Consider the following 27,431-nt stretch of genomic DNA (forward strand, 5'->3'; position numbering starts at 1 on the left):
AACACCATCATTATTAATTTTTTTATATTTATTACTACTTTTGTTAGGATGGACGTTTGAAGCCAGGAGATCAACTTGTCTCAATAAACAAGGAATCTATGATTGGTGTATCCTTTGAAGAAGCAAAAAGCATAATTACCAGAGCCAAGTTGAGGTAACTATCCTATTCATAAAATAGAATAAGTTAGTTAGCATGTCTTCTCAAAAACAGTAACTTAAGAGGCTTAAATAGTTTAGATCCTAAAAGAGCATGCATGTGAGCCGGGTAGGGGAGGGCAGAGGAAGAGAGAGAATCTCAAGCAGACTCCTCACTGAGCAGCAAAACCCAACATGGGGCTTGATCTCACAACTCTGAGATTGTGACCTGAGCTGAAATCAAGAGTCGGCCACTTTAACTGACCACCTAGGCACCCCCAAAACAAGCGTATTTTAATAATAATTGAAGCATTATCTTAAAATTCAGCTGTACTGTATCTACACAATATCCATAAAGTGATTTCTTTTTAATGCTAGGTCAGAATCTGTTTGGGAGATAACGTTCATAAGACAAAAATCTGATGGCAGTCATCCAGGAAATCCATCTTGTACATCTCTTTTACAAGCTTCCGGAGAATATGGACCTCAAGTCTCAACATTTAGCCTTCTTCCATCTCCCCCTGAAACACTAATTCCAAAGACCTCATCTACTCCCCAAACTACAGATACCATTTTACCTTCTTTTAGGATAAATCAGGTAATCTTACATTTCTCTGTATATATGCAGTCCATAAATCCCCTGTATGTTTTTATGTTTGTTATATGCAATAGAATTTTAATTTTGTAATTGTAATTTTGTAGTGTAGTTGTTTTAAACAGATTTATATTTCCTTGAAAGTTCTTTCCTTTTTTTTTCTGTTTAATATTTTTATACTGTATCAATAATATAATTTTTCAAGTCAGTGTGTCTTTTGTCCGGAAAGTCATGATCAGGATTGGCCTCGAGGAGATATGTCTAGTTGTCATTCAAAACTATGTTAGGAATGTCATATTTATTTTCAGAAAATCTCTAATATGGTTTAATTTATTCTTATTTCTGTTCCCTGCCTGACTGAAGACAGTCAGTCTTCCTTCTTGTTCCTTAGCTTTTTTTTCCTGCACAATGAGGCTAATCCTAATCACCCAGTGTAGGTGGCTATGGTTCCCTCATGTGTGCATGCTAATACCTAGTTCACCCCAGTAGACTCACCCAAAAGAGGGAGTTTCTACATCAGAATCAACAATTGATTACTAATTGCAACGGGGCCCTAAAAAAATCAAAGTTATAAAATAGAGCATGTACTCTTAAAATATATGTGAGCTATAAAACAAAATAGGAAACTCAGGTAGGCTTTCAGTCAATGGAATAAAATTTGTCAAAGGCAATTTCAGTTTCAGGAACCTGCTAGTAAGATACAGAGTGTAAGATTTTCTGTCAGCCCCTTATACTTTTTTATTTGGGGTTATAATAACTTTTCAAAGATAAGGTGCATAGCCTTATATTTTGTTGTCCTTGGACATGGTAGAGCTGAAAGCAGTTGTTCTTTAATTCTGAAGTGCTTTGCTTGGAGATAAATATAACAAAATTTTAGAGATCTCATTTTTTTGGATTACTGCTTTAATCTCTTAAACCATTCTTTTTATGTTAACGTGAGCTTCTAGTCTGGTCTTTGACCTACTTTAGAAAATGACATTTTATGTTCTTCCTTTTCTTTCATAGATGAAAACTGGATACAAGAAAACAGAACAGACTCCAATTACTTCTTCAGGAAACAGCCCTACGGATATGTCTAATACAGGTAAATGCACATTTAATTCCTCTTTATTATTATTTCTTTCAATTACTCTTTCTCAATGAGGAGTACATAATGTGACTTAATAGACTTTAAAGAAGAGTGCATTATGCCTTTTTTTCCTTCAGTGAATAAAAGAGCAAAATGAATGCATTGTGCAATGGTCCCTGTTAGATTAGATCTTTTATTAGAAATTTTCCTGAACAAAGGGTTGAAATTTTAAGATGCATTATCATAACGGTGTCTGTGAAGCTGTAGTAATCAATGAACTGTTGAAATCAAATAATGTAAACTCTTCTTTAAATCAAGATTAGGTTGCCTTGTCCTTTTAGGGAAATACTGGTGAGGTTCATTAAATGCACCTTTCAGAGAAATTATAGATGGGAGCATAGCTTAAGAAATGAAATATGTTTTTGGTTTTTTTAAGAAGAGATTGTATAGATGTAAATTAAAAAGAACATCAGTATTATGAATTGAATATTATTAGTTATAATTACCATGAAATGATTTACTGAATTTTTAAAACAATAAAATGTTAATTCTGTGAGCCACCCATAAGAAAAATTGCTTTTTATCGAACTGTGAAGTATCTATTTGTAGCTCCAATATCAAGAAAAAAACTTTCCCTTTAAATTATGTCCAAAAATTAAGTACAACAACAATCAAAAACCAATGCTTAAGGAAAGAAAGAGTTAATTACATATGTCTAAAAATTCCAATGTAAGTTGTTACCTGTATATCTTAATTTTTAATAGCATTAGTCTAGATCAGAATTGCAAAATAAGGACAAATTAGCATAAAGTACATGGTATCTTCGTCCATTTGGGCTGCTGTGACAAAATACCACAGACTGGGTAGCTTATAAACAACAGACATGTATTTCTAACAGTTCTGGTGGCTGGAAATCCAGGATCATGGTGCTAGCATGGTCCCAGTGAGAGCCTTTTTCAGGTTGCAGACTTCCCATTGTATCCTCACATGGAGATCTGTGGGGTCTCTTCAGTCACAATACTAATCCCATTCAGGAGAGCTTCACCCTCATGACCTCAGCCCCTCCCAAAGGCCCCATCTCCGAATACCATCACCTTGGGGGTTAGGATTTTGACATAGGCATTTCAGGAGGACACAGACTTTCAGACCACAGCACACAGGCACCACACTTATTGGGAATTTATAGCGGATTCCACAGTTTTTTCCTCTGATTTGGAGACCAGTATTTACCAGTGGGTTGGTAGCAATCTCTAGCCATAAATTAAATGCCCTTCTACTTAGAGGGATTCCTTGACTCTTAGAAATCTTATTAGTATTCTTTTTTTTTTTTTTTAAGATTTTATTTATTTATTTGACAGACAGAGGTCACAAGTAGGCAGAAGCGCAAGCAGAGAGAGAGAAGGAATCAGGCTCCCTGCTGAGCAGAGAACCCAATGCAGGGCTCCATCCCAGGACCCCAGGATCATGACCTGAGCTGAAGGCAGAGGCTTTAACCCACTGAGCCACCCAGGAGCCCCAGTATTATCCCTTTTATGGAATTAATTTCTATTCTCTTGATGTATTGTTTTTATTTTAAACTGTGAACATATGTGAAGAAGAAAAAAAATATAGATGAAAGAAGTGAACAATGGTGAGGATACATTTATGTAACATGATTTTAATTTTGAAAGTCATTGGACTGCTCATTGCCTCTATCAGTCTTTTATTTATTTATTCAAGAACCACTTACCGAGCACGTCAGATATGTAGAAAACATAGTTCAGGAGGAATTATGAAGGAATTAGGATGTTTTCCATGAGATACTTAAGAGTCTATGGTGAAATAAAACATGGGTTAAAAAAAAAACCTTCATTTTTCAGATTAGAAAACATATATGTATGTGTTTATTGTATTGAATAACTACCATTTGCGGTATTCTGTGTTAACTAGAGCGGGGTACAGGTGGTTTCTGTATTCAAAGGAATATACTATCTTGTCCAGATAGTGCAAAGATGTGAACAAAGTAGAGAAGGAAAGAAGTGGCCAGAGTGTGGTGTCGGGAAGGCACAGGCTCTGAATGCAATGTAGAGATTCATTTCTTCGCTTCCAGCTTATTAGCTGTGTAACCTTGAAATAGTTGCCTCGTGGGTCTTTATGAATATTAAATGAGATCATGCATATCAGGCACTTAGCATTGTAATTGGGACATAGCATATGCTCAGTAAATTTTGCTGTTATTATTAATATTACAGAACCCACTGACTATAGTGTAGCTCAGATAATATTTCGGGGATATTTTTAGACTAGAAACAAAAGCTCCCATTCTTTAATTCAGTTTTGCATCCTCCCCTCGCCCCCCAAATTAGTACATAGTAAAGAATTTGTCACAACATGTAGAAATTTCATAGCAAAAATCAGACATCATCCAGATCGTGCAAGAAGTGGTAAACATCGACCGATGGGTGGAGATCTTCCTAAGGGAAGGACCCACCGGGAGCAAAATCACAGAACAAAGGATGAGCTAGCTACCAGGTCATCCTAGGAGGCAGATCTGATTAGAATGAAGAAATTCCAGAATAATGAATAAAATGAGGTAAATTCACATAAGTGACTAAAAGAAAGAGTGCTATATTTTATAATAGAAAAATGATTTAATGAAAATATATTTGAGTGAGATGTATGAAAAGTAAAATTTTTTTCCTTTCTTTTTTTTCAATTAACATATAATGCATTATTAGCCCCGGGGTACAGGTCTGTGAATCATCAGGCTTACACTCTTCACAGCACTCACCATAGCACATACCCTCCCCGATGTCCATAATCCCACCCCCCTCTCCCTACCCCCCTACCCTTCCAACGCTGTTTGTTTTGTGAGATTAAGAGTCGCCTATGGTTTGTCTCCCTCCCGATCCTATCTTGTTTCATTTTTTCCTTCTGAAAAGTAAATATTAAAATACAGTTAAAATTGAACACTTTTCTAGGGTAGAATTAGCATTGAGGTAGTCTTATTTTTTTATTTTCATGTAAGTGTAGTAGCCCAGATCTTTCTGGGGGGGGGGAAATTAACTCCAAATTATCTCTAGGTAACTTACATACATTGTGATTTGTCTGTTATAAGCACTTAATTATAGATTTTTCCCAAATTTGACCCTTAACTGTCACATCTAAACTTCTTCAGCCACTTGGTATTTATTCAAAAAATATAAACAAGTTTTAATGTTAATCTCAACAAAAACAAACTGAATTGAAGCAAATCTACCCATGTTCCCATCTCAAAATTATTCCAAAGTGTAAAACTGGTTAGAATTTTAAAAATCCATATAATACTTGAATATGTTTTTAAAAAACTATTATATAAATGTCTTATTTCAGAACTCAGAGTCATTTACTATTGCTATAAGCTGACTAATGCATGAACTGGTGAGCTCAAAGCATACTACAGACATTCCTGAAAAATTGAGTGAATTATTGCATGAAGAAATATTATCATTACTTTAACTTTACAGAACACAAACTGTAATCCTCCCACACTAAGGTTTTATAACTGAAACAAAATAGTGATGGGGGAAAATATTCATGGAGGGTTCGTGGTATAAACCAAATGGTTTTGATCCTGCCCTCTTAAAACATTCCCTTTCTTCCCCTAAAAAGAGGAATAGAAGAGAAGATCCAAGAGAATAATAAGCTATCCTTTGAAAATCCTCACTCCCCCGGAGAGGAGCAAATCAAGAGCTTGAGGCCAGAATTGAGAGATGTCACCAGCAAATGGGGAAAGCTGTCTGTCTATGAGCAGCTTTTCAGGTCAAGCTCCTCTGAATCACCAAAGCATGCCGGATTTATGCACAAATCCTCCTGAGGTTTTGGCTCAAAGGTACAGGTTTAGGGGAAGGTTGGCCGAAAGAAAGTGGGATTTTGTTAAGCCATGACTGCATATTGTTAAATATGCGGGGCGGGGGGGAGTTACTGTAGTTTTACTTTCAATCTCCTGTTTATATGTCTGTTTGTTAATATTAACAATATTCTAAGTGTGCATGGGTGGCTCAGTCTGTTAAGCGTGTGACTCTCAATCTCAGCTCGGGTCTTTATCTCAGAGTCACCAGTTCAAGCCCCGTGTTGGGCTCCAGGCTGGTCATGGAGCCTACTTAAACACAAACAAACAATATTCTCTAGTGTTCATAGTAGTTTTCTCTGATTCTATATTTTACCTTTACAATTTCTGTAAGGTGCACTATTTTATTCTAACTACTTTACAGATGAGAAAACATGATGAAAGATACTGACGACATTTAGGAATCATGGCTTTGGGAGTCACAAGAGACTAGAATCCTGACATGGTCACTTCCTAGCTGTGTGATCATCGGCTGGTTTCTTTACCTTTTGGGGCCTTGATCTCTCCATCTTTGCGATGGCAATAATGACACCTATGTCATTATGGCTATCGTAAAGCTTAATGAGCTCATCTCTATGAAGTACTTAGTGCATTGCCTGGCTCAAAGTTAGCATAAATAAGAGCTGATTTGCTGTCATTTCCACTGTTACAGACGGCAAATTTTTATGCTTATGTATAGGAATACATAAGTGAGAATGCATGCCTCAGTGTGTGTGGTTGCTGTGTGTGTGTCCCTGTTCTTCCCTGTTCCATTCTGCTCTGTCTCCCTCCCATCCCCCAGCCCTTCCACATACTTAACACTTGCACAGGGTAATTCACTCCCAGGAGGAGGATTATTGGTCTGAAATCATGATTAGGCTAGTTTGGGTCCACCTAGTAGTGCTCCTATTCCTTAATTGCAGGTCAGGCGTCAAGCTGAAGGTCATTGACAAGCCTCACAAATCCAAACATTAAAAATGAAAAATAAAGTTTGACTTCCCTGCTCTTTGGTCTTCTATACCACTCTACTCCATGCTGATCTTTTGTGCCACACTGTAGGTTTGGCACAGAATTTCTCTTAAGAGAAAAAAAGAAAAAAATACATATATATACATATATACTATTTTTTGTCTAGTGGCTAACAATTAAGTATCATGATGACAAAAGAGACTTTGCTGCTTTTATCAGAAATGTAAAAATTCTATTATACTAAAATCATTCTTCCTCAAGGTTTGATTCCATTTGAAGCTAAAAGTCAGTAACCATTTTTTTTTTTATGATCTTGACACCTATAAGCTATATTCAAGATTTTACATAGAATGTTAAGGATGTGTTAAAGGTTTAGAGGAAGACTATTTATTTTCATATGCGCTTCTTATGTTCTTAAGAAAGAGAATGCAAATCATTTTGTACTTAGAGACAGATGCTCTGAGAAATTAAAAAAAAATTAAAACACTGCATAAAGATGTGACATTTCAAAAAGTTTTTTCTCTTCCTCTTGTTTCTATGTAGAACTAGTAAAATACCATTTAGAAGTGTATTTAGAATAGTGACAATTTAGATACAAGGATTGACATGAATTACAAGAATTTTTTTTCCATACTTTGGCATATTAAAACAAATAATTTTTCAAGGTCTAATCCTTTGTGGCATCTGATCTCTTATTCATGCAAAAGGACGAAGGCTCATCTAAATCATCAGTGTAGATAGATTAAGAAGGTATTATAATGGGTGAGAGTTGTATGAAACTCAACTCTTGGAAGTCCATCTATGCTTCCTGAAATATAACCTTAATGTTAAGTAAGGGGTTCCAAAAGTTCCTAGTCTGTATCATACTTTATGTGCAAACTTGAAACAGTTTGCACTTAGGAGTTTTTCCATAGGACCTTCAGAATCCGTAACAAAACCACTTCTGCCAAAGAAATATCATGATATTTTTGAATTCCTAACTTGATTTTACTTATTTTGGAAGATAAAGGCTTCACTTTACAATTAGTAAGGCATTTTGATGATGGGGTACTGGTAGGATGTATGTTTATCTTTTAAAATAATATTTCCATGGGAGTTAAGGCATAATTGGCCATTCTTTTTGTATTATATCATTTAGTGCTCAAGTGAGGGTGATTTATATGATACATTTTAGATTTAAAGAAAAAAAATAATGAAAACAAAAGTAAAAACTGCCAACTGATTAGCCAGAATTATTTTTGAACAGCAGGAGCCCAGAACACATCCTGTCAAATGAAAAGTTCTATTCCAATTAAGTTTCCAATTAACGTGCACCCTGTTGTCTCTTAGATATTGCCCCTGCATGGACTGATAATTATGGACCACAAGGAAAGAAGATTTCCCTAAATCCTTCTGTTCGCCTCAAGGCAGAGAAACTGGAAATGGTAAATACTTTAAATTTCCATTTTTCTTCTATAAAATAGAAGTAAGGAAGTGTTCTCATTCTCTGAGAGGATAAAGGAAGGACTGGAGCCATTACTTTCTTGAAGAATTACTTTTTTGCGATTAAATGAATGGCAGTTTGAGTTTTAATTATTTATGTTTGAGTTGAGCAGCCCACTCACAAGTACCAAATAGAAATAAAACCTTTTGTAACCTAAATTGACACCAAATTAATCAGTTTCCTCCTGTGTAGGAATAAAGCAAACGTGATGTTTTACAGTGTCGAATCAAAGGAAACAGAGAATGAATTATGTATGCCCAAATATGTGTAATAGCAGTAAGTGCAACTTTTTAAAAAGCAAAGGGAAACTAAGCCTAAAGAACAAAATAGATGCTCACTAAATATAAAGAAGCTGGTAGCAATGTACTAAGAGGCACCAAAAATTAGTCCTGGGGAGAGTGAAATATTGAGAGCTTCTGTATGTCAAAGAAATGTAGGTGATTAAAAAGGAAGAAGTAAAAAGTAAAAAAGCGTTTTAGAGCTTTTCCTGTCAGGTGACCTGGGAGCTCACAGCAAAAATGTGCTATGTCTTTTTTTAAATATAAAATTGGATATAGTGCTGTAGGTCCACAGCCTCTACTTTCCTGTCATTTTTCATGAATAATGATTTTTTTTTTTTTTTTTTTTTTTACATTTTAGGGAGAGTGAAAGTGCACAGCTACCGTAAATACACATTGCATTTATTCCCACAGTCACACCTATGCATTTTAGGAAGAATTGAAAGTGCACAGCTATAATAAATGCACATTGCGTTTATTCCCACATTCATACCTTTGCTTGAATGGTCCTGTACCAAATACCTTTTCCAGAGTCAACTTGACTCTTGCCCAGTGTTCACATGCTAACTCAATTGCAACTCCTGTGTCCAGATTTTGCTAACTATTATAGTTTGGGTTAATATTGCCTTATTTTGCACATCTATAGCACAACATCACTTTTTGGTGCTGTACAGTCTTTTGTGTATTTTGTTTTGACAACAAGATTAACTTTCTTCATGATGATATCTAGTACACCTACTACTGTTTAAGCACCTGGTCTGTGCTCATTAAACTTTCCAATTAATTAGATACTTTTTTTTTTTTAAGATTTTTTATTTATTTATTTGACAGAGAGAAATCACAAGTAGGCAGAGAGGCAGGCAGAGAGAGAGAGAGAGGAGGAAGCAGGCTCCCTGCTAAGCAGAGAGCCCAATGCGGGACTCGATCCCAGGACCCCGAGATCATGACCTGAGCCGAAGGCAGCGGCCCAACCCACTGAGCCACCCAGGCGCCCCAATTAGACACTTTATAGATAGCTTGTTTGGGTTTTCAGAATCCTGAATCTCATTTGCTAACTTGTACTCTCTTTTTATTGGTGACTTAAATGTTAAGTTCTGACTAATGCCAAGGTTTATAATCAGTTAATATTAACATTTTTTAATGTATATTTGAGGTGTAAAAACACCTATAAATATCTAAAAAATAAAGAAGTTATTGTTTTTAATGATGTTGCTTTAATATGCGTTTCTAAACATCCAGATTTAATACGGTTTCTCTGGGTAAGGAGGAAGTTATCCAGCTAATGACTTGACTTGGCTGCCTTTGTTTTCTTATTCAATTTAAGTTTTCCTAGCACATGATTTTTTTAAAAAATCTAATTAATTGCCTTAGATATGAAAATCATCGAAATCTGTATTGATTCTGAGAAATTTGAGTCGTTTGACTGTTGAATCAGAATTTCCAGGCTTTGGTCCTCCTATTAGCTTAAAAAAATTATTTTTCTGGAAAAATAAAATGCCAGTATTATAGCAAAGGCGACCCACATTCTGTGTTAATTCAGTTTCTTCTTATTCAAAGTATATTTAGTGACTTTATTTAGTAGAGCATTCTGTGTTTTCAGAGTATGAAACGGCATTTTCCTAAATAAGAATTTTTTTTTTTCCAGAATCCAAATTAGCTCCTATCTACCCAAATATTTGCTAAGCTACTCTTCCTTTTTTGTTTGGTTGCATAATAATGTAATAATATCTGTATCATTCCTTTTAAAATAGGTCTTTCTATTTCAGTTGTTATTTTGTAGACAGATTCAATTTTATTATCTATTATATTTTTAACATATTTATTGTTCAGTAACAGATAAGGCCAATGTGATCAAATATTTAAAATGAAATAAAATTGTCTTTTTCCTTTATCTTCTATAAATATATTACATACAGCATCTAGGAAATTTGTGTTACAATAAGATTTCATAAGGAAAGGTGTTGACTAATCATGTGGTTATTAAGTAAATAGGCTACTCAGTACAATTCTTAAGAAAAACGGAGAAGTAAGAATTTGCTAAAGGAAATTACCTATCAAGATATATACATATATATAAACATATATGTGTATATATATATATATATATATATATATATATATATATTTATGGCATCATCTTCATGAAATTCTCTGTGTTTCACCAGTCTAAGTAACCAGCTTTGTATCAGGATATACTAGAAAATGATTTCTAATATTAAACTACTTATTCATTAATTCCTTTTCTGAAAAATGGATTGCCTCTTCCTACGAATACTCTGAGGATGATTTAATATACAGATATTTTAAAATAATTTCACCATGGGTATTTGCAGTGCTATATTTTTAAAGCATTTTTATGAGTACTGTGGGTCTCATTTAATCCTAATGTTAGACATACAAGTAGGCATGGTAAACACAGCAAGTAGGTATACAGTTTATTAGTTGGCTTGAAGACCAAGAATTATTGTATTTCCATCCTATGTGTATGTATTTTTGTACCTGAGAAAGATGCTTTGGGATACAAATGCCATTTTGCTGATATTTACTTTAGCTCTTGCCATTTCTGTAGCATTTGAAGAAAGCTGTAGTGAGCAATGGCATACCCCATGTCTGATTACAGTTAATGAGTTGTTCTTTATATTAGGTTGGGAAGTGTGCGATGAATATTGTAAAGAAGTGACATTTTTAAAATTCATCATTCAGACATTAGAAAGAGTTAAGGACTCATATTAGAAAGAGTTAAGGACTTTTATTTGTCCATTAAACAGTTTGCATTTTTGCTTAAGGTTAAAAGATGACATTGCTTATTAAAGAAATTTTTAGAACTTGTTTTTTGACCAAAAATAGATTATTTTCCATTTAAATTTATGAGCTTACTTCACCAATATGCTGTTTTCATCTAGAGTAAATTTCTAAAGTTTGGCTCTAGATAAAGTTCCATTGTACTTCGATAAAGTTCCATTATACTTAGTATAATAATAATCATATATTTCGTACCTTCTGTGGCAGGTGTTTGCATTACTTTTGTAAAATTGTTTTTATTTCTTTACATGAAAACATCAATCATACACAGAATGATTATACTGTATATGTACAGTTTAAAGAATAATAAAACAAACCCACCTGTACCCACCACCCAGCTAAGAATCAGAGTTTTTGACATTGCCTTTGTGTTTCTTCTTGATCATATATATCTCTCCCTCTCCCCAAGAGACAATCTGTTTTAAATTTCAAGTTTATCATTTATATGCTTTTTTTTTTTTTTTTTTTTTTTTGGAAGAAGAGTGGGAGGGACAGAGGGAAAAGGAGAAAGAGAATCTTAAGTAGACTCTACACCCAGCATGGAGCCCAACACAGGGCTCTATCTCACTTCTCCTAGATCATGACCCAAGCCAAAATCAAGAGTTGGATGCTTAACCGATTGAGCCACCCAGATACCCTATTATATATGTTTATAAAAACATGAAATAATGGTATGCAAACATGCCTGGGAACTGTCCATAAAGAACTCCATAAAGTAAATATAAAAAAGTAAAAAGTTGTGCTGCAAACTGGGAGAAAATACTTGTAATACACATAATATAAAATATTGCTATCCAAAATACTTTTAAAAGTCCTACAATCAGGGGCGGCTGGGTGGCTCAGTGGGTTGAGCCCTCTGCCTTCAGCTCGGGTCTTGGTCTCGGGGTCCTGGGATCAAGCCCCACATCGGGCTCTCTGCTCAGCGGGGACCCTGCTTTCTCTCTCTCTCTCTGCCTGTGTCTCTGCCTACTTGTGATCTCTGTCTGTCAAATAAATAAATAAAATCTTAAAAAAAAAAAAGCCCTACAGTCAATCAAAAAAGACCCATCAATACTTCTCCTGAGTATATACCCTAAAGAAAGTTGTATCTAGGTGCTAGAGTAGACGTGTACAAGAATGTTCTTTGTTAACATTCCTGGTAAGCAGAAAGCCCCAGTGTGCTGGAGGGTGGGTGAGTAAATTGTGACATATTCATCTAATCAGGTATTTATCAATGAAAATGAATGTGCTGATGTTAAAATAGCATATACAGATGAATGATGAAACCATAGTGTAGGGTGAAAAAAACAAGTTTCAGAATTATGACTACCTGCAGCATTTTTATGAAGCTAAAACATAGCAAAACAAAACAACACATTAGGGATACCTATGTATGTGACCAGGCATCTTAAAATAAGTCATATGGGGATGATGATCCCACAGTTCAATACTAGTGGTTACCTCTCGTGTAGTAGGACAGCAGTATGACATGAATTCAGCCCTATTGGCAGTTTTATAATTCTTAAATGTACTCACGGAATTTTTATTTTATTGCTCTGCTTTAAAACATGTATATCTATTACATATTTGTTTTTAGTAGATACCAAATATTATATAATAAAATACTCAGGAATATTGAACCAAATGTATAAGATGTATTACCTCTAGGGAGAAGTTCAAAAGGGACCTTTTTTTAAAATAATTTTTTATTTCTTTTCAGCATAACAGTATTCATTGTTTTTGCACCACACCCAGTGCTCCATGCAATCCGTGCCCTCCCTAATACCCACTACTTGGTTCCCCCAACCTCTCACCCACCCCTTCAAAACACTCAGGTTGTTTTTCAGAGTCCATAGTCTCTCATGGTTCACCTCCCCTTCCAATTTCCCTCAACTCCCTTCTCCTCTCTAACTCCCCATGTCCTCCATGCTATTTGTTATGCTCCACAAATAAGTGAAACCGTATGATAATTGACTCTCTCTCCTTGACTGATTTCACTCAGCATAATCTCTTCCAGTCCCGTCCATGTTGCTACAAAAGTTGGGTATTCGTCCTTTCTGATGGAGGCATAATTTGTAATGTTTTTTTACATTCAAAATTTGAAGTATATGTACTTGAGTGTTAAGGCACTATCACACCAGTTTTGAAAAGTATGCAAAAGATGCAAAAATGTGCAGAACAGAAAGCTATGATATATTGACAATTTTTTTTTTAAAGATTTTATTTATTTATTTGACAGAGAGAAATTACAAGTACACTGAGAGGCAGGCAGAGAGAGAGAGAAGGAAGCAGGCTCCCTGCTGAGCAGAGAGCCCGATGCGGGACTCGATCCCAGGACCCTGGGATCATGACCTGAGCGGAAGGCAGTGGCTTAACCCACTGAGCCACCCAGGCGCCCCTATTGACAATTTTTTAAAATGTATAATACTGTGTAGCATAATTATTATAAATAAATACATAGTTTATGTATATTGAATATTTAGAGTCTATATTCATAGAACAATTTCAGAAAATTATGCACCAAACTATTAATAATAGTGTTTGTCTCTGGAGAAGTAGTTCTCAAGGAGCGTTTGTTTTTGTTTTTTTTCCCTTCCCTCAGGGACATTTTGCAATGTCTAGAGACAGTTTTTGTTTCCATATTTGGGAGAACATCACCAAATTAGAAATCACTAGCAAAAAATACTTCTCAAAACTGTGTAAAAATATAAGACATATTGCTAATTAATTTACGAGTCAAAAACTTTGCTAATAAACATGTAAAAGACGTTTAATCTCACTTGTAACTAAAGGAATTCAACAGCATCCAAATCATATTCAACATATTGACAAAATTTAAAGTGTGAAAACAACAAATGTTCTTAAGAATGTAGAAAAATAGGTCTTATTGCCAGTGGTGTGTATAAATTGCTGCAGCCAGTTTGGAGAATAATTTTACAATATCTAAAGTTGACAATATATATATGTACACACACACACACACACACACACACGCACTACATATGATTCAGCATTTCCTCTTTTAGGGATATACTGTAGAGAAATTTTCACACCGCCATACAAGGAGATATGTATAATGTTTTGTAATTTTAAAGCTGGAGTAATGATAAAAGCCCATCCATCAGAGAATATATAATTTGTATTTATACAGTGGCATACCATTTAAAGTTAAGTGAACTAGTTTCACAGATAAGAATATTGAGCAATTACAGAATCATAACATGGAGGTAAAAACAATAATTTGTGAACAAATTTATAAATTTATAAATAATGTTTATAGTACACTATTGATATAAAATTTTAAGTGCACAGGAGCATAACATTAGGGAATACATGTAGTAATGGTATCAGATCGTGGACAGAAAGCTTACACCCACCTTAGGATAGTTGTTCCTGCCAAGGAACAACAGTGAAAGCTTTCAACCAAGTCTGCAATGTTTATTTCTTAAAAATATATATAATTTCATGCAAATACCAATGAGTATTTGAGTACATGGATGTTCTTTGTATTATTGTCTTCCTGTGTATGTCTGTGTGCTTGGAACATTTTTGTAACTGAAGGGAAAGATCTCCAAAAGTTAACCATTATTCCATGTTACACAAGGTAAATATTTATGACCGTGTAGACGTAGCAGGAAGATGATACTTAGCTAAGCTCTAGAATCACTCTTGAATGAATCTATGACTCTTTCCTAATCTCCATTTCTCCTGTCTCTTCTCACTGTGCCTGGCTACCTATACATGAACAGGTATGTTTTGTAGTGCTACTCATAGAAATTAATGTTTTATCTGATTTAATAGAATTTCCTTGCTATTTTTTTTCTGCCATAATCACATATTTTAAGCTAAGAAATTTGAATTTTGGTTTTAGGGCTATGCTTATAAATTTGGCATCAGCCAAAGTGCTAGTCTTGCAAAAAAAGAGAAAAAAAAAAGAAAAGAAGCAAACCATGAAAAATTGAGGTGGTGTTAGAATCGGGAAGCTAATATTTTATAGAAAATTAATCCATAAATAGTCAACCGACTCTCTCTGGGCATGTAATCCTGGTCCCTGTTCCTGATATTGATTCTTTTCATTGGGTTGTAAAATAAAGTTGCAATGAAAAGTTTTATTCTTCAGAGATTTGAAAAATTACTTCACATGAGTCCTTTTCCTTCCAGGCTCTAGATTATCTTGGAATTCAGCCCACAAAGGAACAACATCAAGCCCTGAGACAGCAAGTGCAAGTAGATCCAAAGGGAACAGTGTCTTTTGGAGGTAATATTAGGTTTATCGTGTTGTGTCATCACAGAAGCTTGGTGGGAGAGTTATGGTGACCTGTTTTCATTAAGAGTGCTTCTTCTTTAGAAGGAAAGAGGGGGAAAAAAAATACCACATCTATTTCAGGTTCCTTGGTCAGTACCCTAAAATGTCGTCTAGAATTAACTTGGCCTGGCTGGGTCAGCAGAAAGGCAACTTTCCTAGAATCTTCCAGCTCAAAAATACCTTCATTCTATCCTTCTTTGTTTCTTATTTACTGTAATGTAAAGAAATGTAAACATTTCTCACAAATAACAGAAGAAACAATATAAAATATCAAACTTCTAATTCTACTGCTATGAGATTTCATACTTTTTTCCAGCTAATATGACAGAATAAATATTTTGATGATGCTATATAATTATTCTTATTAAAGTTAGAGTAATATTGACATACTTAGTTGATGTACTATAATATAAAGCCTTTCTACTTTAGGGAATTTTGATGGTTTCTCAGTAGCTGATAGTATTATCAAGTCTATATTTAACATCGTAGTTTTTTTTCCTTCTTTTTCTTGGGATAAATTCCCACAAGTGGTTTAGAAATTTGATAGGTATTCATAAGTTGTTTGCAAGAGACATTATATGTAGGCGTTTGTTCTGCTACTAGTAATGTTTAAATATAACAGTCTTTTATATCGATAACATTCAGTATTTAATTTTTTTATACAATAGATGCAACATTGCATCATTTTTAAAGTGTCTGTATTACTAAAAAGAAATTCACTTTTTAATTTCAAAGTGATAGAAAAAATAAACATTTGCCTCTCCTGTTTGAAAATTACCCCAAATAGGGAGGAGAACAGAAAACAGATTTGCATATATTAACCAAAACCGTGATACGAAAGGACGGAATGTGGATAAGGATATTCAATGAATTGGTGAATAGAGGCCAGACAGCCCAAGTGATATTTCCCCCAGCCTAAAGCAATGGGGGAAACACAATAGGAAACAAGCTGATTTGCCCCTAAAAATGCTTAGGAATTAAAAGTATCAGGTATTTCTCTTCAGAAATAGGCAGGGCATTTCAAATAGGGTTGTTAAAAATCTGCATAAGAAGTTTTTGTCGAGCTGTTACCTGTCCCCTCTCAAGCAGCCCAGGTTGTAACAGTCCCTTATACCTACAAAGAAAAGAAGTATGTTCTCTTGAGAAATTAAACCAGAGAGCTTCTGAACCTATAGTTCCCAGCAGTCAGGGAATTTGGAGGAATGTATGATTAGTTATCACAACACACACCCAGATTGCTCGGTGAACTTTGCAGTCATGTTTATCCTCTGTAGGCAAGAGACTGTAAGATTCTCGCTGAAGAAGCTGCACCAAAATGTCAGTTGGCCCCCCGATTGCTCTGTAGTGAAACTGGCCAGATGACAAAGCAAGTTATGTACACAAAATTTCCATCAGTGTTTTGGTGGTGATTCTTCTTAAATGTGAACTCATAGCCAAGGGTCACCAGACATTTGGAGAAATTCTCCAACGTAAAATAGAAGAGCCCAAAACTTTCTGACAAAGAGAAAAACAGAACCCTGAAAAAGGAGGAATCATGAAAAATCAGGAGAGAACTTCAGACAAACCACCGTGAACATCTTTGAAGAGGTTAAACAAAGATAAGGCATCCAGGAAATAAAGAATAGGATGTTGTAGAATAGGAACCATCAGAAAATACAAAAAAGGATCTTTGGAAATTAAAAGTGTAATAGCTAAAGTTAAAAAATTTGAAGATGCATAGATGAATGGGTCATACTCATGTTTGAAGAAGCTTACAGTTTGCTAGCCAGCATCAGGCAGGTTTTTGGGGTCTTTTTGGTTTGGGTTTTTTTTTTTTTTTTTTTTAGATTTTATTTATTTATTTGGCAGAGCAAGAGAGCACAAGCAGGGGGAGCAGTAGAGGAAGAGGGAGAAGCAGGCTCCCTGCTCGGCAGGGAGTCAGATGCTGAGCTCCATCCCAGGACCCTGGGATCATGACCTGAGCCGAAGGCAGACTCTTAACCTGCTGACCCACCCAGGCGCCCCAGTATTAGGAAGGCTTAATTAACAGTTGTTCAGAGTATATCATATGCCTTGGAGTCAGACCTTAAATGGAATTCTGGTCTGCTACTAACTTGCCATGTGGCGGTGGGAAGTTGGCCGTTAACTTGTCTTAGCTGCCATGTGTGGAATGGAGAGTATAAGAAGACCTACCTCAGAGAATTGTTGGGGGGATGAAATAGCAAAGCACTGTGCTGAGCACAGACACTGTTCTATAAATATTAGCTCCTGCTATTATTATTATTATTATTAAACCTCTGGCTCCTGCTAGAAAAGCTGTAAGTCACAATATTGTCCTATGTTTCAGAGAGGTTCTTGCTCATGGTAAAAGAGTTGCAGAAATAGATATGCCTGTGACATGTATGTGCTTTGTTGTTATCTTAACTGATTTGTTAACCGCAGCAAAGTTAACTGAGGTTAGTTAAAACCAGTGTATCTCTCACTTTTTATTTGAGGCTGTATTTCTGTCGCTTCAGTTAATACCACTTTGAGGTAATCCACTGAAAAGTTAAGTTTAAAGTGTTAGTTATCACGCATAGCTTCAACTTCATTTAGAAAAAGGTAAGATGTATTTAGATGAGGTTAAATGTCATGTTCCTACTGAAGTGCATTCCATTTCAGATTTTGTCCAGGTTGCCAGAAACTTGTTTTGCTTGCAGTTGGATGAAGTGAATGTCAGTGCACGTGAAATTTCCAGCATATTAGATTCACAGGTAGGGTATGCCTTATGAAAGTGTCTTGATTGTGCCTGGATCCTAAGTCTTGACTGCTATATGTCATATATGTAGCCTTTTTTTCTCATTTTTCACTTTTAAAAAATTATGCAAATAACAGATACTTCTTCATATAGCAAACACATATTAATTTAAAATCAAAAGTAAAATTTCATCTTAATCTCTTCTGTCCCTCCTCTTTCAGTATTTCCTCATGTTAGTCCTCCCTAAATTTATCACAGAAAGTACCCTAAAGTGTATACCCTCTGAAATTTTTACAGTCTGAACCATCCTTATACATCAGCCTCCAGATTAACATGAAGGAAGGCGTGCCTGCGTGGCCTCAGTCCCTTAAGCATTTGACTCCTAGTTTTGACTCAGGTCGTGATCTTAAGTATTCTTTTGCCTCCTCTTTTGCCTTTTCTGTGCTTTACGTAAAATATAATTGTGAAGGTGTTGACTTCACACATCCTTTGTTCTACAGAACTTTGGCATTTAGGGGTGCCTGGGTGGCTCAGTCAGTTAAGCGTCTGACTCTTGATTTTGGCTCGGGTCATGCTCTCAGGATCCTGGGATTGAGCCCCCCTTTAGACTCTGTACTCAATGAGGAATCTGCTTGAAGATTCTCTCTCTCCCTCTGCCTTGCCCCTCCCCCATCCATTCTCTCCCCCACTCTCTGTCTCTCAAAATAAATAAATCCTAAAAAAAGAACTTTGACATTTATGACATTTATATTTATATATGAGATTTTTCAGGCCTTTTCATTATGGAGTTTCTGTGTTATTGTATCATTCAGGAAGGTCTTCCCAATTTATGTATTTAGTTCACTCAAAATCTGTTCTTGTCGCAAATGGCAAGATTTCATTTCTTTTGATGGCTGCATAGTATTCCATTGTAAAAAAAAAAAAAAAATCTGTTCTTGTCTGTGCATGAGTTAGGGCTCCAGAGACATAACCACTAGCCCTTGTTCCACCATCATTTACTTAGTAACTGTCCTTCTTCATTTTTGCCACTTATTTGAAATATAGACTTTATCCTATACTAAATCTCTATTACACAGATCTGTTCTAGACTCACTGCTCTGTTCCATTGATGATTTCTCTCTGCCAGTACATTACTATTTTAATTATTCTAGGCATTTATTTCTAGGTTTGTTGCTATGTGGTAGGCTAAGTCCTTGATTTTTTTCTTTTTAACTTCTTGGCTTTGATCTTCTAGTTGGTCTTTAGAATCATTTTTGCTGTTGTAATAAAAATTTAATCGGGACTTTTTAAAATTGGAATTGCATTGTATTTAGAGAGTAGTTCGGGAGAGATTAACATGGTTTATTTTCCCCATTCATTTAGGTGTTTGTTGATATTTTGGAAAGAGAAAATTGTATCTTGCTTCATATTGTCTTAAATATTTCTTGTTAGTCTGAATAGGTATGTTATAGTTTTATTGCTATTGGAAATGGGATTTTTTTTAGCAATTATATTTTCTCTCTTTCTTTCTTTCTTTTTTTTTTTTTTTTTTAGATTTTATTTATTTATTTGTCAGAGAGAGGGAAAGAGCACACAAGCAGGCAGAGAGGCAGGCAAAGGCAGACGGAGAAGCAGGCTTCCCGCTGAGCCGGGAGCCCAATGTGGGGCTTGGTCCCAGGACCCTGGGGTCATGACCTGAGCCGAAGGCAGAGGGACAGAGGCTTAACCCACTGAGCCACTCAGGCTCCTCTTCTAGGTAGTCATTTTAAGTTAATTACATTTTGTCTCCCACAAAATTTTACCTTTTTTCAGATTTACTGTTGTAATAGGAGCTACAAAAGTGACCAAAAAACTTTTTCATGATATTTGAGCCATTTTATATTTTTAATTTTTTAAAAGAAGCTAGCATTACCTTATTTAATAAATAAGGTTTATAATATATCTACTTAAAAATTACTTAAACATTTTTAAATTTGTAAATAAATTTATGCCATTTCTGTTTTTCTGCAAGAGCTTACATAATAGAAACTTTATCTCTTCCTTTAAGGTTTGAAAGTGTTTCATATGCCAGATGGTCTAGGCCTAGGTCTTTTTGGAAGAGGAGATAGTTCCTATTTTTTAAATGTCTTCTAGGATTATTTTATTCAAGTTTTTGTCCTTTTCCTGAATAATTCTGTTAATGGAGATTTTCCTAGAAAATGTTCCCTTTCATCAAGATACTAAAATTTGTTTAAAAAAATAACACAGGGGTTGCCTGGGTGGCTCAGTGGGTTGGAGCCTCTGCCTTCAGCTCAGGTTGTGATCCCAGGGTCCTGGGATCGATCCCCGCATCAGGCTCTCTGCTCTGCGAGGAGCCTGCTTCCTCCTCTCTCTCTCTCTGCCTGCCTCTCTGCCTACTTGTGATCTCTGTATTTCAAATAAATAAGTAAAATCTTTTTTAAAAAAAATAAATAAGAAGATAAAAAAATAACGGAATTTTTTTAGGTTTGATTATTTTTGTGAAACTCCTTTTTATCTCATAGACGGTACTACACAATTTTTACAAAGTTATCACAGCCACAGATTTCTATAGATCATATTTGAATTATCATTCAGTATGTAATATTTCTATTGTCATTGCTTCTTTGACTCTTATTTTGAACTGTTTTAGACATTTTCTAGTAATATAGTTCCCTTCCGGTTGCTGATTTCTAGTGTCCTTCACTGAAGTCAGAAGCACATTCTCCATGGTATTAATCCTTTGACCATATATTCAGCATATAGTCAGTTTTATAGACTATTTCCCATCTTTTGAAAAGCAGTCTGTTCTGCCCTAAAGTGAGTATAGTGTTAGTGTTCCCTGTATATAAATTAGGTCAAGGTTGTTAATCATGTCATTCAAATTTTCTGTTCCCCTTTTTGTTTTCTCCCAAATTTTCTATTTCCTTTTTCATTTCTTATCTTCTTTTATTATCAGTTATTGAGCAAGAGGCATTTCATTTTAAAGTTTCCCTTAGTTCTGCTAATTTTTTACTTTCCATTTCCTAGGCTGTATTATAGGTATATTATGATTTTAGAATTGTTATATCCTGAGAGGACATTGAATCTCTTCATCTCTAGGATGTTTCCTGCCTTAAAATCAACTCAATCTAATCATAAAGTGATACCACTTCTCTTTTTGTTGGTGTTTTGGTTTCCCATGACTATAAATATTTCTCTTTAAAAAAAAAAAAAAACTGTTATATAACCCTCTAAATGTATCTAATGGAATCTAACTACTATAGTTTTTGGTACTCATAATCATTTTATTTAAAAGAAAATTCATTCATGAATTCTTCTGAGAAATTTATCATCTTTCCTTTTTTCTTGCTTTTATTTTTATTCTATGTTACCCCTAGAATATTATCTTGATATAATTTCAGGAATATAGTATACTGAAGTTATAAATAAATATAAATAAATATTTAAAAATGTGGTATACTTAAAAATCAGTCATTGAAAAAAATCAGTCATTGATCCTATTCTGTTGTAAAAATTTAGATAATTAAAATGTATTTGTTTTAATTTACTGTATTCATAAGCTCTGACATTAAAATTTTCTTCTGAATTGAGTAGTAATTCTGCCTTATTGGTACACAATCAAAAATACAAATATATAAATTTTCATCAATTATTTTCATAAAGGTAACTTTTAAAATATAATCATATTTCAGGGGATGAATTATTGCAGTCCAGCTCTGCCATTTACAAGATTTCCATATTTCCATGGGCATTTTTAGATTCTTTTGTACTGACATACTATATGGTTACTAACATAACATAATAAAAAATAATAAAAAGATACATATTGATATCTAATAATGCATTCTTCCACTTTGTTCTTCCTTTTAAATATTGCTTTGGCTAATCTTTTTTCTTGTCCAAATAAATTCTAGCAAAAACCTTACTATACTAAATTTCTACATTATTTTGGAAAGAAACAACATTTTTATAAATCTAAGTCTTCCTACCTGCAAGCATGTTTTGACTTCTTAATTTTATCTTCTTGAATAGCAAATAATACATCTGATATATTTTTCCCAATATGAGCTTTATTAATCTTTTGTTATGTTTCTAGTTACCTTTCACTTTCTTGCCTTTATAATAAATGGTGTCTTTTTTTTGTTTTTAAGACTTCATTTTTTAGAGCATTTTTAGGTTCACAGCAAAACTGAGGGAAAGGTAGGGAGATTTCCTACCTGCCCTCGGCCCCAACACAGGCATAGCCCCCTTCATTATCAACACCCTACACCAGATTGTGGTACAATGTTACAGTTGATGAACCTGCATTGACATATCATTATCACCTGGAGTTCATAGTTTAGATTATGGTTCACTCTGGGTGCTGTACATTCTATGTGAGTTTGAACAAATATAAAATGACATGTATCCATCATTATGATATCATACGTAGTATTTTTTTTTAAGATTTTATTTATTTATTTGACAGAGATCACAAATAGGCAGAGAGGCAGGCAGAGAGAGAGGGAAGCAGGCTCCCTGCTGAGCAGAAATCCCGAAGTGGGGCTCGATCCCAGGACCCTGAGACCATGACCTGAGCCAAAGGCAGAGGCTTAATCCACTGAGCCACCCAGGCGCCCCCATAGGTAGTATTTTTACCACTCTGATTTTTACTCCTGTGCGCTGCCTGTTCATCTCTCCACACCTGCACCCCTCACCCCGGCAATCACTGATCCTCTTACTGTCTTCATAGTTTGCCCTTTCTATAATGTCATACAGTATGTAGCCTTTTCAGATTGGCTTTCCACTTAGTAAAATGCATTTAAGGTTCCTTTGTATCTTTTCATGTCTTTTCTTTGCTGATTAATATTTCATTATCTGAATGTACCGCAGTTTATCCATTTACCTATTGAAGGACGTTTGTTTGCCTTCAAGTTTTGGCAAATTGTAAATAAAGCTACTATAAACATCCATTTGCAGGTTTTGTGTGAACGTACGTTTTCAACTCCTTTGGGTAGATATCAAGGAGCCCAATTGCTTCTTCATATAGTAAGAAGACGTTTAGTTTTATAAGAAACCATCAAACCTTCTTCCAAAATGGCTATCCCATTTTGCCATCACAGGAGCAATAAATCAGAGTTCATATCATTGAGAATGAGAATTCTCGTGATCTAGGGATTTGGAAACCTTTGGGAGATCACCCAGTCTTCTAGAATTGAGGCACTGATTTATCAGAACTGATTTAGTAGCATTTAAGGTAGGAAAACTGACCCTGTAAGAGCACTGTTTCTCTTCTGCTCTTTAAGGTGTTCTGTATTTTCCTAGCTGATGTTGACAGCAGAGGATTGTTTTCTTACTGCCAAACAGTTCTCAAAGCTACTGTCCCCACTTTTGATAAGGAAAGGCAACAGTGGAGGTTGGGTGGCTTACTAACATAAGAGAAACGGGGAATTTAGAGGACTTTGGGTGAGCGTGCAAAGGTTGCTCAGCAGCTGCAAAAAATACTGGTGCTCTGAATTAGTAACTTACTTCCTTTCTAGCCAGTGATTTTAGGGCAGATAAAAGTGTATTAAGTCTGTGATACTTTGATGACAAAAGCCAAGTGGCAGTGGTAATTGTGCAAGGTCTTCTGCATGCCAATAATTTCCTGTCTGTGGCTTCAGATCAAAATGTTGCGCAATTGTCATTGTATCAGTTTATAAGGTTTCCTTTGTTGTGTTCTGCTTGTCAACATGTAGAAGATATCCCCATAAAATGTTACCCTTCTTTTTCCACCTGAATCCATAATAAGAATACCTTTTACTTTACCACACTTATATATATAACTGAAGCAAAAGTCTCGATGTAATACTTCCATTTTCCACATCATTGCATTGTTATTTAATATTCAGTTCTATTTCATTAAATATTTGGACCTAAAACTCACTAATGGGCCATCTACCACAGTTTGAAAAATACTATAAAAATCACTGCTTGTCAAGTAGCTCATCAGAAACAAATGAAAAATATCTTAATATTGTATTAGTATTCCTAAACTTTCTGTTGTTGTTGAAAAAAATCACCATAGTGCCCCATCTGAAGTATCAATTGATCTGTGGTTGAGGACGCTGACAGTCTGTGAAAGTAGGGAAATTCCACTATGGTTACCCCTCAACCATCTTGTCAGAAACAACAGAGTCAAATCTTTGTAATCCATCTGTTAGGGATGGCTGTTTTTTACTTGTGTTTTCTTTTTCTGGCTTGTCTTCTCTTTAATTTATTTTTTTTTAAATATTTTTGCTGAAGCATAATGGACACCCTGTGAAGTGTAAAAATCTCAAGTGTATGACGTGATGAATTTCTATTAGTATCTTGTGTATAATCCCCACTCCAAAGACTCCATTGTATCAACTTTGTCCCAGTTAGCCACCACTCCCATCTTCACAATGGAACCGCTCTTCCGACTTATATGAGTGTAGATTACTTTTGCCTGTTCTTGAACGTCTTAATAAATAGAATCACCCAGTAGATACTCTTTCGTGATGAGCTTCTTTTGTTCATCATTTCACCTGACTCGTAAGATTTCCTGAGATGCCATGTTTCAAGAAGGAAGAATTGCTGGGTCAGTCTAAGTCAGTCCTACTTTTGTTTAGCTGACAAAACCCAAAAAACAAAAAGCTCATTTTGGAATAATACAGCATTTAATTCTAAAAATGTAATTATCCTACTATGATTATAATCATCATTGCTATATTAAAAATTCACACCATGCTATACCTGTGGCTGGGGCAAGGTTACCTACAGAAAAGCAAGGTTGGAGCCTAGATTTAGAAGAATTCTAAACCTAGCAACCACAGACTTGAGTCTATCATAATAATATGGTGAGTTTACCATCCTAATTAAATATCATACAGGGATTATCTTAAAATCACAGAGAGAACACTGTAAATTCCCTAAAGTAGACTTTTCACAGTTTGGTTTCTTGCTAAATCAGTTTGGTGGATCGCAACCCCCATTTTAACAAGTGAAAGAATAAAGTGGAAAATATAGTGAATTGTGTGTGCATGAGTAATGTTTCACTTATACCGGGGTCATGATAGAAAAGGCATCTCTCACTATATGTAGCAGTATGTACTGCTCTGTAAAACATTAGATATATACATTGAACAACCCCAGCGTGTGGCATTGTGTTAGCTGCTCCAGTATATTATTAAAACAAAACTCAAGCCTGTCCCTCAAGGAACTTAAGGGTATTACGTATAGAAAGGCATATACACAAATAATTATAGTTTAAAAAACTGTAGCATTGCAAGATAAGGCCGTAGTACTAACAGAGCTCAAAATATTTAGAGAAGATTCCTAACAGACTTGGCATTTGAATGAGTTTTAAATGATATACAGGATTTTATCTGCTTAAGAAGTGGATGGAACGTGCTAAGAGAATTAGCATGAATAAAAATGTATATATATAATGTGATGGTAAGTAGAGAGTATCTAGTTTTTTTTTTTTTTTAAAGTGAGTACATGCAGATCAGTGAAGGGAGTTAGGCCTAAAAGGGCAAATATTACACTTAGAAGGTTATACTGTACTAGTCACCAATGAAGAGCCATTAGGGAGAATTTTATGACATGATCAAAGTAATTAGAAATGATAATCTTGTAATAGTGTTGGTTATCTTGGAAGGGAATGAAACTGGTGGTAGGTAGCCTGGATAGTGGGCAAAGGGTCTTCCCACTTGTTTCCAAATACAGAATATTAAGAACTAAACTATGGTGAAGTTGAGGATAATGGGAAGGAATAGAGAGACAGGTATATAATATTATATATAATATATATAATAGGTATAATAATATATATAACATTTTATATATAATGTATATAATTATATATATAATTATATGTAATATAATAATAAGTGTATTACCATTGAGACTTGCATTTGGGTGTAAGAACCAAGGGAGAATGAGTTAAAGATAACTGAGAGTTTTGATTCGGATGATTAATAATGGGTTGGCTATCAGTAGAAGTAGGGAAGTAAGTGGAGACGATGGTAGTTGGATTTTAAAGAGTAAATTCAATATGCTGACAGGTGTAAATAATCAAAAAGCCATTGGAAGTAAGGAATTGGACACAAAGGGGGTTTGGGAATGATTTGGAGAGTGATGGTTGAAGTGAGGCAGTGAATGTGAGCACTCAGGGAGAGCTTATAGAGAAAAAGGGAGAAAGGAACAAACTTTGGAGGACCTCCCCTCTCCCATTTAAGGAGTGGAAATAAAATTAAGTCATTAGAAACAGCCTAAATATTCTGAAGGTTAGGGGAGATGGTGGGATATCAAAAACCTAGGGAAGAGAAAATTTCAAAGACAGATGGCTTAAGCAATGTTCCATGAAACAGAGAAGAAAAGTTGATGGAGGGGTACATTTATTTTGTCAAATGTTAGGTTAACTACTGACATTGAACATAATTATTTTCAAAATGTGGGGACAGGAGGAAAGATTTATTAAGCAAATTATAAGAAGTTAAAGGAGGGAGCAAGAGAAAGGAAGGAGAAAATAAGGGAATATACAGAAACTTTAAGGAAAGGAGGAAATTGAATGGGTTTCTAATAGAAGGCTTTCATCTAGGAGGGAAAAATTGACCTTAAACAGACTTTATTGTTCTGTTGAAGATGAGTTGAGTTTCAGAATGAGAACAGTAAAATAGTAGCTATCCAGAGTAGAGTAGAAATGATTTACAGTGTTATTTACGGGGTGTTTCAGAGGTTGGAGGACCTGAGGGTCATAAATGATACTGGGAGAACCAGACAGGAAAGGAATGGAGAAAGGTAAGGGAACAGTCCAAGAACTGGAAGGAGGTTAGAAAACAATTATCTGTCTGAATCCTTTGAGATTAAATAGCAAAAATTCATTTCATCTGCTGCTTGCCTTATTTGAAGCATATTCAAACTCTTATTAACATATGACTGAGCACAGAGAGGCTTTTCACAGAATTCACAGGTACCATCTATGACTGGTTCTCTGGCTATAAGTTTTCACTGCTTAGCCCAAAATAGCAATAGAATTATAACACATATTGTTTTGTTTGTTTTTAAGTTATAGTTTGTTCTGTGATTGTTGAAGCCTAGTGTTTTGCCTCCTAAAATGGTACTATGCGCCATTTTCTATATGATTTGCCACCATGTTTTAAGCTCAGAAGTTTTTAATCGCATCCCTAAAATCCCTGTCTATAATTTCACTTAGTAAAAAAAAAAAAAAAAAAATTATATATATATATATATATATATATATATATATATATATATATATATATAATT

The 27,431-nt window shown here is 34.9% G+C and overlaps 1 protein-coding gene across 3 annotated transcripts in view; it reads left to right on the plus strand.

Moving 5' to 3' along the window:
* STXBP4 (syntaxin binding protein 4) overlaps positions 1-27,431 on the plus strand; it is a 165,427-nt gene that overhangs the window by 28,331 nt on the left and 109,665 nt on the right. For all 3 annotated transcript variants that reach the window (XM_059379727.1, XM_059379724.1, XM_059379725.1), the window contains 6 exons: positions 48-154; positions 514-733; positions 1,736-1,814; positions 7,945-8,039; positions 15,319-15,415; positions 18,104-18,195. In XM_059379727.1, coding sequence (XP_059235710.1) covers positions 48-154; positions 514-733; positions 1,736-1,814; positions 7,945-8,039; positions 15,319-15,415; positions 18,104-18,195 — 690 coding nt within the window. The remainder of the gene's footprint in view (positions 1-47; positions 155-513; positions 734-1,735; positions 1,815-7,944; positions 8,040-15,318; positions 15,416-18,103; positions 18,196-27,431) is intronic.

Source organism: Mustela nigripes, chromosome 16, assembly GCF_022355385.1.
Source record: "Mustela nigripes isolate SB6536 chromosome 16, MUSNIG.SB6536, whole genome shotgun sequence".
Lineage (NCBI taxonomy): Eukaryota > Metazoa > Chordata > Mammalia > Carnivora > Mustelidae > Mustela > Mustela nigripes.